Raw genomic sequence first — 15,081 nt, 5'->3', positions numbered from 1 at the left:
GACAGGGACAAAGAGGGAAGCTTTATAGGGACTAATTTCAAGGTCATTTGTGCATTGCTGGAAACATCAGGTGCAACTGGATAATGAGAAGGCTGTTATGAGAGTGTATGCCCAAATCAGGAACAGTTACTTTCAGAAAGGAGCCTTCTCTCCTCCAAACATCACTCTCCCCTGTCTTAGAGTTCCTGAAATATCTTCTGCTCATGCATTCTTTTCCTTACATCCAATACTCTGGTGCTCCCAGCATATAACCCTTGTATCTTTCTCTTCCCAGCCAATACTCTACAGCTATTTCCGAAGTTCCTGTTCTTGGAGAGTGCGAATTGGTAAGATTCAATGTTCATCTCTCTTTTTTGTCTCAGTATTGCAATATCCTCCCCTTCACTAACCCAATTAATCAATCACTTATTAACAGAGAAGTCAGCAAACATGAGCCTGGAACAGTGAGGCATCTCCCTGTGGGGAGGGAGGGAAGGACAGCAGCTTACCTGGAGCAGCTGGCATAGAGGGGAACAGATAAGAGGGCTTCACGATACTACCTCAGACTCTGTCCTGCCCAGGTCTTGAGACCTAAAAAGGGCTGGGAATGGTCCCCACTTGTACTGAGACAGAAAGGTTTCAAAGGTGAGCACATGGTCCTGCCATCTATAAGCTGAATCAGGAGGGGCTGTGCTGCAAAGAGTTGCAAAGCTTATTTTGAAAAATGCAGTGGTTTTGCTAGGACTGGTCTTTAGTACTTTGTTCCTTCATTTGCCAGAGCACTGTCTTCTCCGTGGACTCAGGCCACCTCCTTGAGGGATAGGGGTTTTTTCCAAATGTAAATACTAACATTTTCCTGAGCCCATTACCAATGAAACTGGTTCCAGTGTAGCTGCCTGAAGCTGTACACTCTGCTCTCCCTAGCACTGGCTCTGAAAGGAATTTCCTATGACTTGGTCCCAGTGAACCTCATTAAGGATGGAGGACAGCAGGTAAGGATAAAAATACCACTGCTCTCTCCAGGGTACTGAACTTAGGGGTCATTAGGAGACTTAAGATTAGCACTAGAAAGTTCATAGGCAAAGTTACTGAATTCCTCACCACTTCTTTGCAATTAATAGTTGCTTTCAGCCAGTATTCCCTGGCATGTGAGACAGGAGGAGAATATGACTGCAGGAGACTGGAGACTTTTTCCTCTCTCAAACATTTGTGACTGAATCCATAAGGCTGAAGATCTTTTGCTTACCATGTCACAAAAGAATATATCAGACTTCAGAGAAGCTGCTGTGCACTTTAAACTGACTCAACCTCATTCAATTAACAATAGAAACTGCATGGAGGCAGGGATGGGGGTTGTCCAAAAGTTGCTAAATTATATTGTAGGGGGCTGCACAAGGGCCTGCAAAAGGAAGAGGTGGGTTGCCAAAAGAGATCTTCACTGAGGCCTTATTTGGTGGTCCCTAGGAGAGAGTTGTGCACCTCATGGTAGCACTGGCTCAATGGGGCTGGTATGGGCTGAGGCAGAGCTGGACAACTGGGACAGTAATGGTGGCACTGATGCAGTACCACTGGGCATTGCAGTGGTGCTTTATCAAGAGATAAGGCAGTCTGGGCCAAGATGCAGTGATCCCTGAGCCTCAGTGAGAGCTTGCTGTAGGGTAATAGTACAGCATCATTTAGTGCAAAGATTAGTATTAAGGTAGAAAGAAAAAAGGGGAAGGAAAACAATTTGGTAACTGGGTTCTGGGAGAAGAAAACAAGGAAGAAGAATTTCTTATTGCTGTAGAGTAATGCCAGGCTTGTTTCCACAGTTTTCTGCTGAATTCAAGGCACTGAATCCAATGCAGCAAGTCCCAGCCTTGAAAATTGATGGCATCACCCTTTCTCAGTCGGTGAGTTACCAGCCACATCCCTGTTAACCTTTTACTCCAGCCTGCTGCCCAATCTGGATGGGATGGCTTTGTCCCATCTATTCCCCCAGAACTCTCACCTATACATTGGAAAAGAGGGGCATTTATGATCCCACTTGGGAACAGAAATAGTACATATTCCCTGATGGGAAACTATTGTCAAGGATTTAAGTTCAATTCTGCTTTGGTTCATAACTCCACCTTTCACTAAGCAGTTTGTAGTCTGACTTCGATGGCTGTTCCATGGTTTGCCTGAAATTACAGCTAGAAAAAATGACAGCTCAGAGGGGTTATTCTGTTCTTTGGGTTGGTGACAAACTGCATTCAAAAGCTGTTGTATTCTCTTGGATCAGCTGCCCTTTCCCAGGTGTCCAGGATGTGAAGTTTTCATTGGTTCTCCAATAACCTCCCATTATCTCTTTGTTCATTACAGCTAGCTATAATTAATTACCTAGAAGAGACACATCCTCACCCCAGGCTCCTGCCCCAGGATCCAAAGAAGAGAGCCCAAGTCAGAATGATCGCTGATCACATTGTCTCTGGCATTCAGCCACTCCAGGTACTGCCATGTCAGATCCATGCAAATGAGAAAATCAGACAGGATTTCTGTCTCTGAAATTCTCAGTCTCCTTAAATTGTTGCCAGCCAGCTGGGTGGCAGAACTTCAGATTGGTGTGCTAGCAGATAAAATCTGCTTAACCTCTGCCTAGAGGCACCAATACAGTATTTCCAACACAGCAAATCCTATAGCATCCCAGAGCTCTTTCCAGAAAGAGCTGAATCCATATGGTTTTACTGCTGAGTCTAGGACATTTTAGGAAGAAGAAAATTGAGCAGCTGAAAGGGAAGAGGCAAAGGGATACCCTGGCAACTGTTACAGAAGGGTAGTGCCAAGAGAAGCATACAGCAGGGTGCATGATTTGGTGCAGGTGAGGTCAGGGCTGACCCAACCAAGGGAACTCAGGCCAGGGGTTCAGCCTTGGCAACTCCTCATCTCCCCTCTCCTCCACTGGATGACACAGTGGGTAAGATCCAGCCAGCAGTAGTTACCTAACCTAGAGATTGCTTTGCCTTCACAGAACCTGAGTGTCCTGAAACAAATGGGGGAGAAAAAAATGGAATGGGCTCAGAACTGTATCACATCTGGCTTTCAAGGTACATCCCACATCCAAAATGATCAGTATTTTGACTGAGCTTACAAAATGGCATTTTACTTGCCTTTTTCAAGTAGAACCACAGATATTCCTAGGCTGTGTGCTGGGGTCCTGCCTTGCTGGCAGAGACAGTGCTTTTCCTGCCAGAGTCTCTTGTCCAGGACTGGTAGCTCCCCAGGATCCCAGAGGAAAGATGTGCACAGAACACTTCCACTGCTGCACATGGAAGAGGGGAAGCCTGGTGCCATCCTGCACACACTGCAGCAGTTGATTCATTCTGAAGCACCAGGGCTCATAGCACTTCTAAGGTTCTTCATATATATAGATAGATATGCTTTTGTAATTGGACACCTAATAGCAAACTCCCACAGAGTCCAGCAAGTAGCAGAGTATTTCTTTGCCTTTTTGAGAAAAATAAAGTGCTTTTGGTTCCCTCAAAATCCTTTCCCCCAAGTGCTGCAATGACAGGCCCATCTTCACTTCCTGGCAGACACAAACTGACTGAACCTTTGCATTTTTCTCCTCCCCAATCACACGTTTCTACATTGTCCTTGTAGTACTTCAAGTGCATTGTCTAAAGCATCTGAAATCACCCTGAGTCCAAAAAAGCTAAAGGACCCTAAAGACTCCCATAACTATAGTAAGATTTCTGTTCCTTCTAGTTTCTGTCCCAAAATGCTCCATTTTCATACTCTGTTCCGGGTTCAGATGCCCTTGTACATAATTCCCAGTCTAGAAAGTATTTGGTGTCCCTTTCAATTGACTTTGCAATGCCTCATTCCCGTGTACCACCTCTCTTGACAGCACTGGAGCAGATTCTGCAGCACACTGCTGGACGCTACTGTGTGGGGGATGAAGTAAGTATCTGAGAGAGCCCTGTGTGCTACTGCAGGACTGAAAACCCCAGAATCTTCCTCTAAAACAGGAAAGACAATTAGTTGAGGAAACAAGAGCACAACCCCATCCAGTGCCTAGAATTACATGCAGTGCCTTCACCATAACAAAAACCAGCTGCATGGATCCTACTTGGGCCATTACTGACTGGCAGAGAGTTATGGAGATGTTTTCTTGTCCCTGCCTATAACCTGCTGATGGCCAGATTATGCAGCAGTATCTAGGATCTGGCTGGTACTACAGAATATGGAAAAAGATGATCTATCATTTCATCTTTATGTGATTTGGACCTTAACATGTCCTGTCATACAGGCAAAGCTTGGCTCAAAAAACATAGGTTCAGTTCTTAGCTCTGTTCTATAGAACTTTTAACCAACTTTATTTTTCTCCTCTGATCATCCAATTTTAATATGGACAGATTTCACAGAGCTCACATTCTGTTCTGACCCTTACCAAATTAGAAGCAGCTCAGGCCTTTTCCATTTATTAGTTCTGCTGCCAGGAAAAAGATCTTTCCTATAAAAGCCTTAGAAAAAAGGAAGGTTCTATTATTCTGGGATGCAGAGGATTGTCTAGTAGCAGCCTTATGGAGCCCTACTTACAAGATCTAATGTTGGAGAATAACATGTGCTCTGAGAGGCACCCAGGGCTTTGTGACCTGGGGAGCAGGGTGGGAGCAGCTGCCTCTGTCTGTGCAGACAGGCAACCAGCAGCACTGCCATTAAGTCTTCCTTTCAGATTGCAAGTCTCTGAGCCTGTGTACAGAGGCCCTATCACATATCAAGTCTTGACATTGGCAGGACCTGCTTGATACTCCTGCAGTGCAAACAAGCCAAATTTACTTAACTTTTTCCAGCCATGCAAACACCCCTCTCCCTCCATCACCTCCCTCTGCAGCTTGCCAGCAGACATGTTTGCTCAGAGGCAGTTGCCATAGAAGCACAGTGTCCTTAAGGTCATAGTGATCAGCTGGTAAATATAAAGCTCCCTAAAAGCTTATGGCTTCTACTAGTAACTGTAATGAAGTTTTTTCTTATACTGTTGCTGTAGTATTAATGCTGAATTAAATAATTAGATCATCATAACAATTCCTCTGTACTGGCTGATAAAATTTCTGTCCTGGTCTCAAAGCCTGCCACCACTGGGAAGTGTGAGGGACAGGCTCTGAGTTATTCTAACCACTTTTCTCTGCTATATTTGCAGGTTTCCATGGCTGATCTGTGTTTAGTGCCTCAAGTTGCCAATGCTGAAAGGTAATTAAGGCCAAGTTTGAGATATTCTTCAACACACCTACTTATGCTGGGTTGTTAGAGCTTCCCTTCTGCTGCTCCTTATGCCTGTTAGAAAGTATCCCTCCTACCTGCCCTATCCACTTATGTTTCTTCTCTCCCTGAGTCTTCCTACTTCATAAATACTGTCTCTTTTGGAAGTAATGAATTGTGGTCTCCTCTTACACACCCCTGGGGAAACCTGATCTACAACCTTAGAAAAGCTGAGGTTGCCCACACTCCATGTTCTCTGTCCCTGTTTGCTTTATTCTGACACTGCACACAGGAGGAAAGAGCAATCACACTTTATTTAAAGCCTTAAACCCATACAAGTAGTGGCTGCATGATTCCCAGAAAAAGCAGTCTTGTTACCTTCTGCTGTACATTACGTAAAAATCTGGTGAAAATCACACAATCACAGAATCATTGGGGTTGGAAGGGAATTCTGGAGGTCACCCAATCAAATTTCCCTGCTAGAGGAAGTGGCATAGGATTGCATCCAGGGTTTTGAGTATCTCTAGAGAAGGAGACTTTACAACCTCTCCAGGCACTGATTAATCTCTCTAGAATTTGTTTGTAAACCTACAGGGATGAACCTTTTCTTTTAGTGTAAATGCCTGTGAGATCCTCCCATGCTAGGCAGGCCTATCACACTGCTCTGCACTTCTGCTCACTGCTGCACTGGCTCCCCAACTCATAGTACTTCACAGATTCTTTTCCTTTTACAGATTCAAAGTGGACATGGGTCCATATCCCACAATAACCAGAATAAATAAAGCTCTCTTGGAGTTAGAGGCCTTCAAAACAAGCCACCCTTCCCGGCAGCCAGATACTCCTGCCGAGCTGCGAGCGTGAAGCCCTTGTACTCACTAAATCTAGAAAGCTGCCATGATAAAGAAGACAACACCTACAGGATGAGTAGGACTTCAGTACCAGTAGGAAACCCCAGTACTATTGCTTCCCTTTCATCTGGATGGGAAGGACAGAGGACCTGGAAATAGTGTGGATGACTTACAGGAGCTATGCCTCTGCTGGAATACCTGCAGCTACTAGTTTTTTCTATGCAGTCTATCTCTATGAAGCAGATTAAAGCAGAAGTATCCATAATGATCAGAAGTTCCCTCTGTATGGCTTTGGGTTGGGGAACGTGGCCACAAACAACTGTCAGGCATTGAGTCATTTCTGTATTCCCCACAGGGGCTACTTCATTCTACCATCTACAGAAAGATCATCAGGAAATCAGTGTACACAGTGTGCTTATCCTTGGAGCTGCCTCAGAGTCACAGCACAGTCATCAGTTCCATGATATAAACAATCAGATCTAGTCTCTGATGGAATATAAGCTAATTGTTGGGGTTTTGAAAGAGTCAAGTTGGCAACTCTGTCACCCCTTGCAATAACAAGAGCAGTCACACAGAACTTATAAAAGGTCTGCCTAGAGCAAAGCTAGGTGATGGTGCCTTAAGACAGCAAGGCACAATCAGCTCTCTCCCCTACAATGAAAATTATGTTCTTATTTTTCCCATCCTCAGATACTGCTTTAGGTGGTTTCCTAGCCTTCAGCTGCAGACTGTTTCCCAAGGAAATCCTACCCCAGATTCCCTCCAAACCAGAATCATGTCTGTACTTTTTCTGTAAAATAGCAGCAGTAAATACCATTCCACTCATCCCAAATGAAACCAAACACCTAAATCACCTAACAAAGCTGAAAGCACCCTGGGAATTCCAGCTAAAAACCTGTAGGGCAAGAAAGGAACCCATAACCTTTGTCTGTGTTCTTGTGCAGAGTCACCTCAGATCCCACTGAATGTTTTGGCACCTGAGCCCAGATACTGTATATCAGGTACCCTAGGAAAACAATACCTATGGCCTTCAAACTTTACAAACCCACAATCTCTTTTACCAAGGTGCCATTCACCTACATACAGATACCTGGACTACCATGCTGTTTGGACTCATTTATTGCCATCCATATCTGTATTTAGGCTGGTGAAGAGCCTTGCTGTTCAGGCTCATCCTGAGAATTGTGCATTATCCTAGGTCCAGCTGGATCTTGAGTGTGCTATTATAAAAGGTCCCAGCACAGTTGGAGCCCCCAAAGACCAACACTGTGTGCAGCTTCTGCTCCTCTTTGTTCTCCTTGTCCATATCCATCAAATGGGCGGGAGTCAGGTCAAGCAATGTGTGGCCAGCTCGGGGAACAGAGCAGAGGTCGTGGTGGATCACTGTGCTCCATGAAAGGGTATCTGAAGTGGAAAGGGGATACCAATACTGACAAGCCCATTCCTAGTGCAAGGGATGAGACAAATGGACTAGACTAGGTGTTCAGAAACACCACTGCAGCCCCAGAGTCACCTTCAGCTATCAAAACAGGGCGGGAGTGTCACTCACCTAGGTGGAAGACAAAGGCATCATGCAAGGCTCCTCTGGCATTGCAGCCTCCACTGATCAGAACCTTCTGGTCTGACACAGCCATAGCTGCATGAAAACTGTGACCAAAGCAAAGTCAAAAGGTGACTACAACAAAACCTGCTGGGATGGCCTCAGTCACCAATGGGCAGGGATTGTCAGACTTCATCAGGAGGGGGCTTAAGCTGCAGGAAGACTTGATCAGGATTGGGGGCTTAGACTGCAGGAAGAAAGTTGGCTTCTGCTTCTCTCTGCCCTGAGAGAAAAGCAGGAGAGAGAAGCCTTGCAGAATAACCCTAAAAAGAGATGTTTGCCTCTGCAGGTCAGGCCTGAAGAGCAATGTCAGAAAGAGCTAACAAAACTCCTATGCTGTGCTCTGTGGGGTGAGATAGCAGGCTAGCTGGGCTCTGCATTGATTTAGATCATCGTTCTAGTGAGCAATTCTGTCCCTTTAGGAACAGCATAGTCCTGGTACAGGAGTTTCTTGCTCTGTGTGGCACAGCACCTCTCCAGGCACTGTGAAGAGCAAACAGCAGGCCATACAGTTTACTAGCACACAGCAGAAAACTTACCCTAGCCTGAAAGACAGATTTCCAGGGAGACTAAGGACTATCCCCCCACACCATCCAGGCACCAACAAGGACAGCACAGGAACTCCTAGCCCCACAGTGGAGAGAAGATCCACTGTATTTTGACTAGTGGAACAGAGATATACAGCTGGGTCTGATCACAAGCACTGTTTAAACCTGGCTTCAAAGAGAAATGACAGAAGATAGCTCCTGGGTCTGCAATAGAATCTTACCAACGTGCAGAAGGCTGTCCTGCCAGGAGGGGGACTGACGTGTACTCCATGAAACCTGACAGACAGAGAAAAGGCAGGTGAAATGTCCAAAAACCTCAGCCTCATAACTAGACAAAAACTTAAGATGCTCTGCCACATCAACAATGCCTCAGCCTTCTCTCTTACCCAACTTCTTCCAAAAAAGCCATTGTTTTTTCTTCATTCCCTCCCTTATTGCCCCAGAAAGTTATTTTTTTTTACCCCAGAGTTTTTCATCTCCATTGCCTAATCAGGTGTTTGTATAATGCTATTACTATTTTCCCATTGAGCACACCTCACTCCCAAGTCCCTGTGTTGGAACAGACCTTCCCAAGGCACAGACTTTCTTACCCAGATCCAGAATGTGCATGTCACTGAAGTAGACAGAAGTCCTCTGACCCCCAAAAATCACCAGCTTGTTTTTCAATAGAGTAGCTGAATGCCTGGGCAGAGAGCAAGCAAATTAATAAAACATCTTCAGCAAGTTCCCAAAACTTCCATTTTAGCCTTGGCCTCTTCTCCTGGGCTGCCATAGCTTCAGTCTACACCTGGGGCAAAATCCCAGCAGGATTCACAACAGGAAGTACTGAGAATTCCATTGCTCTAAACACAGCCCTATCTTAAGGAGTACATAGTGGAAAACAATCACTTAATATTTAAGAAATCACACTAGTGTGGGAGGGAAGATAAGCAGAGGTTTCCTGCACTATTTTGGATAGTTGGAATTAAAGCACTCTCACCCAAGCCTAGGCAGAGGCTTCTCCCCTTCTGAAATGGGCTGATACCAAATTTCATGCTCTGGATTGAAGACATAGAGCACATTGCTGCAGGGTGCAACTGCCAGCGATGCCTTTCTGGGGAAAGTTCCTCCAAAAACAAAGAGCTCCTTCTGGTAGATAGTTGCACTGTGGTAGGTGAGCGCTGGTATCCTCCCTTTAGCCTAGAAAGATTTCAATATGTATTTGTTACAAGAAGTGCATTATTTGCTGCATGACCCATAGGAAAGGGGCCCACATCATACAATGAGTTTGACAAGTCTCAATTTTCACTTTATTGGCTCCCCAGCCAGATCTTTGCTGCACAGGCAGACAGTACATTCTTTGCATGCTCTACACCACCAGAATGTTCTGATAAGAAAAGGAAGTCAGCCTCCCACACCTTCCTCGGAAGATGTCAGGGAACAGAAAGATCTCGTGCAGGCTTACTCTGTAAAAGCCATTTTGTGCTTTACCAGGAGAGAGACAGATAGTCCCATGTGACAAGGGCTCAGAATTCTGCTGTACTCAGGGCAGTTCCTGATTTGAGAAGGCTGGCTCTTCACCTCAGCATCTGGTGCTGCTCTCAACACCACCATATAAAATGAGAGGCCATTTCCCTTGGCTGCTTGTACAGTACCTCCCACCACTGAGCTTGATCAGGCACAGCCCTCTGCAGCAACCATTTTTTGCCATTGCTTCATTCATTATAGGCACAGCTCCTGGTTTCTATTCAGCACGTGGCTTTTCAACACAGCCTCTTAATACCTGTCAAACCCAACTATGCATCTCAGACAACCTGTACCAACAGTGGACCAAGACTGGACTAAGGACATGGGCTGTCACATTCAGGCAGAACCTGCCACTCCTCCTGCACTTTTGTCTTGGAAGAGAGGCAGTACTCACAGCCACAAGGAGCCATTCCCAGGTGACTGTGTCCAGAATGTAGATGCTGCTGTAGTCTTTGTCCTCCCTTATGCCCCCAAAGATGTAGATACGCTTGGTGTCAGGGTCGTAGGTAGCTGTGTGACCATGCAAGCACGATGGCATGGCATTTTGTACCTGGAAACCCACTGGAAGCCATAAATCACTGTCTGTGGGAGCAACAGCAGACACATGGTTGGGAGTTCAAAACTGTTCTTGATTTCTTTAGATTTAAAGAATATGCTGTAAAATCTTTACTCAAAACCTTGCTTCCTTGGTCTCCTCCTCTCCTTTGATTCAGGGTTAGAGGGAACTCATACAGAATTGCTTCTGTAGGGAATGATGGGGAATAGCAAGGTGAAGGAGAAGGCCAGTGAGGTGTAGAAAGACTCAAGGCACTGGAATTGTATCTCACACTTCCCCATCAGTCACCACACATGCAAACAGACTGCATACTGCACTGTTGATTTTACCCCTTAAAATTCCAGCTCTTTCCAGAACTTGTACCTTAGCTCCTAGAGCGGTCTCAAGTACAATCCCAGAGTCTCATAAAGCACTCTGTGCTGTCAGCTCAGCCTGGTGACATGCCAGATGTGATGCCTTTGCTGTCCCCTACATACACACAGATGCCCAAGTACCCCCTCCCATCTGCATGAGCTATCCTCAAGTCCCACTTTCCCCACTGCTTGTCACAACCCTAAAGTCCCCACCAATTTCCAGCTTCCAGAGCGCATCCCTGCAGGACTGTTGATTGACACCTTCTCCACCAATGAGAACAGCTGTCCCCAGGTCACTGAGGCACATGGCATGGCACCACCGAGGGCTGGGACTGCCTGGGGAGGGAAGAGCACAGGCCTGTGAGCAGTCACACAATACACCTTCAGCTCCCTTCCCTGCTGGAGAGAACAAGCCACCTGAATGCTCAGAGGGGGAAATGGTAAGGCAAGGACCCCTGCTCCCTGCCCTCTGCAGGGGAAAAAGATACCTCCCCAAGGAATATTTTCAGTTGGCTTGGGGGAATAATCGCTGTACTTAGAGAGACCTCATGAGCAAGGAGTAGCTGGATGTAGGATGGATTCAGGCTGCCACTTCAGACAGGCTTGGATATCCCCCATGTAGTACCCCATCTCCAGAAGTGGATATCCTCGTTGTGTTACCCACCCTGCACTACTCCTCATGAGGGAAGGCTACCCAGGGACAGCTTGTCAGTGCCTAAGAGAGAACAATCAGGAGCCTGGAGCTGCTTCCAGAGGTATCCCTTGTACTGCTCTGTTCCTCCTCCCTTCCCCTCCCAGGCCCCTGCAGTTGGCTAAGCAAGCTAAAAAAAAATACTTTTAAATCAAAGTCTATTTCACATCTTACCTTTTTTCCTCAAAGAGCTATGTACCCAGAGGTATGCCTGAGATTCAGAGGGGCTAAAGAAACATATTTGAGAGCTTGACAGTACTGGAAGCACTGATAGCAAATTGCATGAAGAGGAACAGTATATACACACGACCTACTTGTATTCTGGATGACTGGGGAGATACAGGATGAAGCATGGGAGGCTTCTGATGTTGAAGGGAAGGAATATCATCACCAAGTGACTGATAAGACAAACCAGGGTCTAGGAACCAAATCCTCACCTTGCAACTCCTTCACTGCCAGATCTGCAGAGGGAACACAGAGATGGCCCCATAAAGCAGCCAGCAGACATACTGTGAAAAGTGCTCTGCTCCACTACGTAAGAGCCCTTTGACCTTCCTTCCTCCAACCTCCAGCACAAAGCTACCTCACTGCAACAAACAAGGTGCAAGACCAAGAATCATTAATTAAGTCTCATCAGAAGAAATGCAGAAAATAGGTAAGAGCAAGGCACACTTCCTCTGACTGCCAAATACTGTCACCATTGCATTTTACCCCTCTGATACAAGTTCATTTTCCCCCTTCTCACACTGCCTGCAGCAGAAAAACTTTATGATGAAACTACATTTGCCTTTATGACAAGCAAGGCAAGTCCCAATAAGTAATTTCTTATGGGAACCACTAAGTTATTGCCAAACTTTTAGACACAAACTTGGTCACACTCTGGAGTTGACTTGGAATTCCCACTCTAGAAGCCTAAGATTTTGTTTCCAAACCCCTTGGCAGTTACCTTCTCACTACTCAAAAGCCACTACAATTACGCTAATTACATATATATATTCCTTTTTGTAGTCTCAATACTGTAATACTAACCAGTGTCTTCTATAGACCAAGTGGTATGCTACTAGTGGGGTACAAACAGACTAATGCAGAGGTTACAGAACATCACAGTAGGTAACTTTCTTGTGCCTCAATTTACTCTTTTGCAAAGCAAGGTTAACAATATTTGCCTTAATTTATAAAACACTTCTACTTGTATGAAAATATAGGCATTATGTCACAGTAAAAAGTGGTGGCACTAAGACGACATAGTCCATGTTCTATTTCTGGCCTTGTCCCAGCAGGCAAAAACTCATCAAGCAGCTGATCCAGGAATAAAGAGCATTCTCAGTATTTCAAAGCCAAACATACAAACCCATCATGCCTTGGAGGTACACAGAGAAATGGAATGGGAAGGTGCAGCCCAGCAGCATTGACAGATCATTCAGACAAGATCTGTAAAATAAAGTTGGAAGCTATCAGAGTTACCTTCTTCATCAAGATCTCTCTCAGATGCTGTGGGTTCAAATAAAACTTTTCTGGGCTTTTTGGAGAGGAATCTTGGTGGTCCTTGGTCAGGACTCTTCCTCCAGGTCTCACTGGATTCCACCTTCCCAGCTGGTGACTTCAGGGCACAGGGTACCACCATGGTCCTCAGCGATGGCCAGACGTCCTTCTTCACAGGCCTGGATGCTCTGGCAGCCACCTCTGAGCTCTGACTCTTAACCTGTGACATGAGTCCCAGCCAAATCAGCCCCAAAGAAAGATACCTGAGGCTACTGTGAATTGCATCTTACTGGGCCAGAGATGTGATAACTGTTTTTAGGCTCATCTTGCCATTGAGTTTTAAGGGCCAACATGCCATCAGTGTCAGCTGCCAAACAGCTGCTGAGCAATGCAGCTATCTGCTGCTGTGTGCTGTGGTCAGCTTTCAGACTGCTGGCTGCTGGGCACAGCTAAAACATGGAAGGGCAAAAAGGCTGTCTGTGCTAGGAATGAAGGGGCTGGTTGCCCATCCCACCAAGGACTACTACATTCAACATTTAAAAAGGCATTTCAATGGAGACTATATCTCTTCGTACAAGAGAAACTTTGGCTCCAGAACTTGCTTAGCCATATCTCCACCCAAAAATAAGGCAGCAAATGTTTCAGCTAGACGTAACTGAACAGCTACCGGTGAGGGAGAAGATACTAAGAAAAAAGTGAAATAACAAGGTGACTCCAAAACACACATACCTCAGTAGGATCCTCCAGGTCCTGGCCAAGGGGCCTATTATCTGCTGGGAGCACTGGTGACTGGCTGGTCTCTGGTACAAGGAAGGGATGGACAGGTGTACTGCTGGAGACACCTCGGAGCAGCTGCAGCAGAAACAGCAACAGAACCCTAAGCGTGTTAGCCTCCATCCACAGAAAGGATGAGCAAAAACATGTCTTGCAAGGGACAGAATCTCTGCAATGGAATAAGCTGCCTTTCATCTCCCATACCAACAAAACAAGCAAGGAAAAGAAAAGCCAGGCACTGCCAGATGCTAAGTCCAGTGGCTTCAGTTCAAGGTAAAGCAATTATGTAACTGCCAAAGACTCAGGAGAGAGTGGGACTGGAAGTGAACAGCTGTTGGCTGCCCATCTCCTGTGACACACAAGGTGTTCTGGCAAAACTGTGTTCAGAGGATAGGCCTGGAGCATCACAGAGCTTTCAGGCTCAGCACAGACATGCATTAACAGATCCATGTTTGTCAGTTCTACCTTGGAGTAGCAGTGAAGGAAAAGGGGCTGAGAATTGACAACATCTGGGACTCTGGACAGGAAAAGAGAAGAGTGTAAATTCTTTTACCTGTCCATTAACAGTCAGAACAAGCCTCACAGGGTTGCCTTTGTCCATCTCTTTCAATGAGGCCATGAAAAGATCTGTTCTCCAGTCATCTTCCCACACCAGAGACCTGCACAAGGGACCATGGCTTTTCAGCCCACAAATGACACTGACCAGGACAAAATTCCTGCTCCCATACTAGATGATAACAGCCCAAAGCCAAAAGAGATCCAACCCTGAAAGCAGCCAAAAGGAACCATCACTAGAAGAAAACACCATGGTGGAGGACCAGCAGGCCCACACGGCTTTTGGGTAACAGCAGCAGAATCAAGCAGCACCAGAGATCAGAAAGCTTTTCCAGGATGCCCCTCCTGACACCCTGGCAGCTCCGGCGGTAACCTGCGGGTGGGCTCCAGCGTGCCGACCCGCTGTGGCGCGACGCCGGGGGACACCAGCACATCCACTGCGATGCTCGTGTCCGGAGAGTAGCAGCTCCAGTCGCCCAGCCCGAACACCACCAGCTGCTTTGGCAAGGGCAGCGGCAGCCAAGCCTGGAAACCCATCTGGCTGGAATGGCTGCAAAGGGGAGGGGAGAAAAACGAGAGACAGTAATCAAGGAGTAAAACAAAAGGTGAAAAAAACCCATGAAAACACCTGAAAACACTTTTATGCCGGGGAAGGGCAAAAGGAGAGCGCTTGTGTCATTTAAAGATGAAACCATGCAAGGATGCAGGGAAGGAGATAACCGGTGGGAAGGGAGAGCCACCAGCTCAGCCAGGCGGGCAGCGGCATTTCCAGAGGGCCAAGGCACGGCATGCGGTGCCCGGGCCAGCAGGGGAGCCCAACCCCGACGGGGACCGGCCGCACCTGCCGAGCCGCCGCGGCGGCTCCCGCAGAGCCCACAGCACGTAGAAGGCGAGGCCGCCCTGCCGGGCGCTGCCCGCGAGCCCCGGCCGGCCCCGGCGGCGGGCACGCAGCATGGCAGCGAGCAGCCC

The 15,081-nt window shown here is 46.7% G+C and overlaps 2 protein-coding genes across 7 annotated transcripts in view; one reads left to right on the top strand and one right to left on the bottom strand.

The window, feature by feature from the left end:
* Window positions 1-6,315, top strand: part of GSTZ1 (glutathione S-transferase zeta 1) — a 9,128-nt gene extending 2,813 nt beyond the window's left edge. For 2 of the 3 annotated variants that reach the window (XM_064423762.1, XM_064423763.1), the window contains exons 2-9: window positions 275-326; window positions 904-971; window positions 1,791-1,871; window positions 2,323-2,448; window positions 2,969-3,044; window positions 3,848-3,900; window positions 5,141-5,190; window positions 5,934-6,315. In XM_064423762.1, coding sequence (XP_064279832.1) covers window positions 275-326; window positions 904-971; window positions 1,791-1,871; window positions 2,323-2,448; window positions 2,969-3,044; window positions 3,848-3,900; window positions 5,141-5,190; window positions 5,934-6,060 — 633 coding nt within the window. In that variant the 3' untranslated portion in view covers window positions 6,061-6,315. The remainder of the gene's footprint in view (window positions 1-274; window positions 327-903; window positions 972-1,790; window positions 1,872-2,322; window positions 2,449-2,968; window positions 3,045-3,847; window positions 3,901-5,140; window positions 5,191-5,933) is intronic. The other variant, XM_064423764.1, reaches the window with a different exon arrangement.
* On the bottom strand, window positions 5,495-15,081 carry LOC135302819 (rab9 effector protein with kelch motifs-like). Of its 4 annotated transcripts, XM_064423758.1 has the most exons (14): window positions 14,954-15,081; window positions 14,486-14,662; window positions 14,111-14,216; window positions 13,513-13,635; window positions 12,766-13,003; window positions 11,739-11,762; window positions 11,616-11,663; window positions 10,824-10,946; window positions 10,096-10,283; window positions 9,175-9,374; window positions 8,786-8,877; window positions 8,417-8,471; window positions 7,597-7,694; window positions 5,495-7,451 (listed from the first exon to the last, which is right to left on the bottom strand). In XM_064423758.1, the coding sequence occupies exons 1-14, from the start codon at window positions 15,064-15,066 to the stop codon at window positions 7,237-7,239; spliced, it is 1,800 nt and encodes a 599-aa protein (XP_064279828.1). In that variant the 5' UTR covers window positions 15,067-15,081; the 3' UTR covers window positions 5,495-7,236. The 4 variants fall into 4 exon arrangements, with proteins under 4 accessions (XP_064279828.1, XP_064279829.1, XP_064279831.1 ...); XM_064423759.1 differs by lacking the exon at window positions 14,486-14,662; XM_064423761.1 differs by lacking the exons at window positions 14,486-14,662; window positions 14,954-15,081 and adding an exon at window positions 14,741-14,825.

The sequence above is a fragment of the Passer domesticus genome, chromosome 6 (assembly GCF_036417665.1).
Source record: "Passer domesticus isolate bPasDom1 chromosome 6, bPasDom1.hap1, whole genome shotgun sequence".
NCBI lineage: Eukaryota > Metazoa > Chordata > Aves > Passeriformes > Passeridae > Passer > Passer domesticus.
This window is presented reverse-complemented; position numbering and strand designations above follow the sequence as displayed.

Excerpts from the sequence above, each read along its gene's own strand:
- LOC135302819 (XM_064423758.1), bottom strand. The coding sequence starts at position 15,066 with ATGCTGCGTGCCCGCCGCCGGGGCCGGCCGGGGCTCGCGGGCAGCGCC. Across the intron at positions 10,947-11,615 it reads CCCAGTCATCCAGAATACAA|GCAGTCCCAGCCCTCGGTGG; the intron begins GTAGGTCGTGTG and ends TTCCCTCCCCAG. Across the intron at positions 7,695-8,416 it reads GGACAGCCTTCTGCACGTTG|TTTTCATGCAGCTATGGCTG; the intron begins GTAAGATTCTAT and ends CTTTGGTCACAG.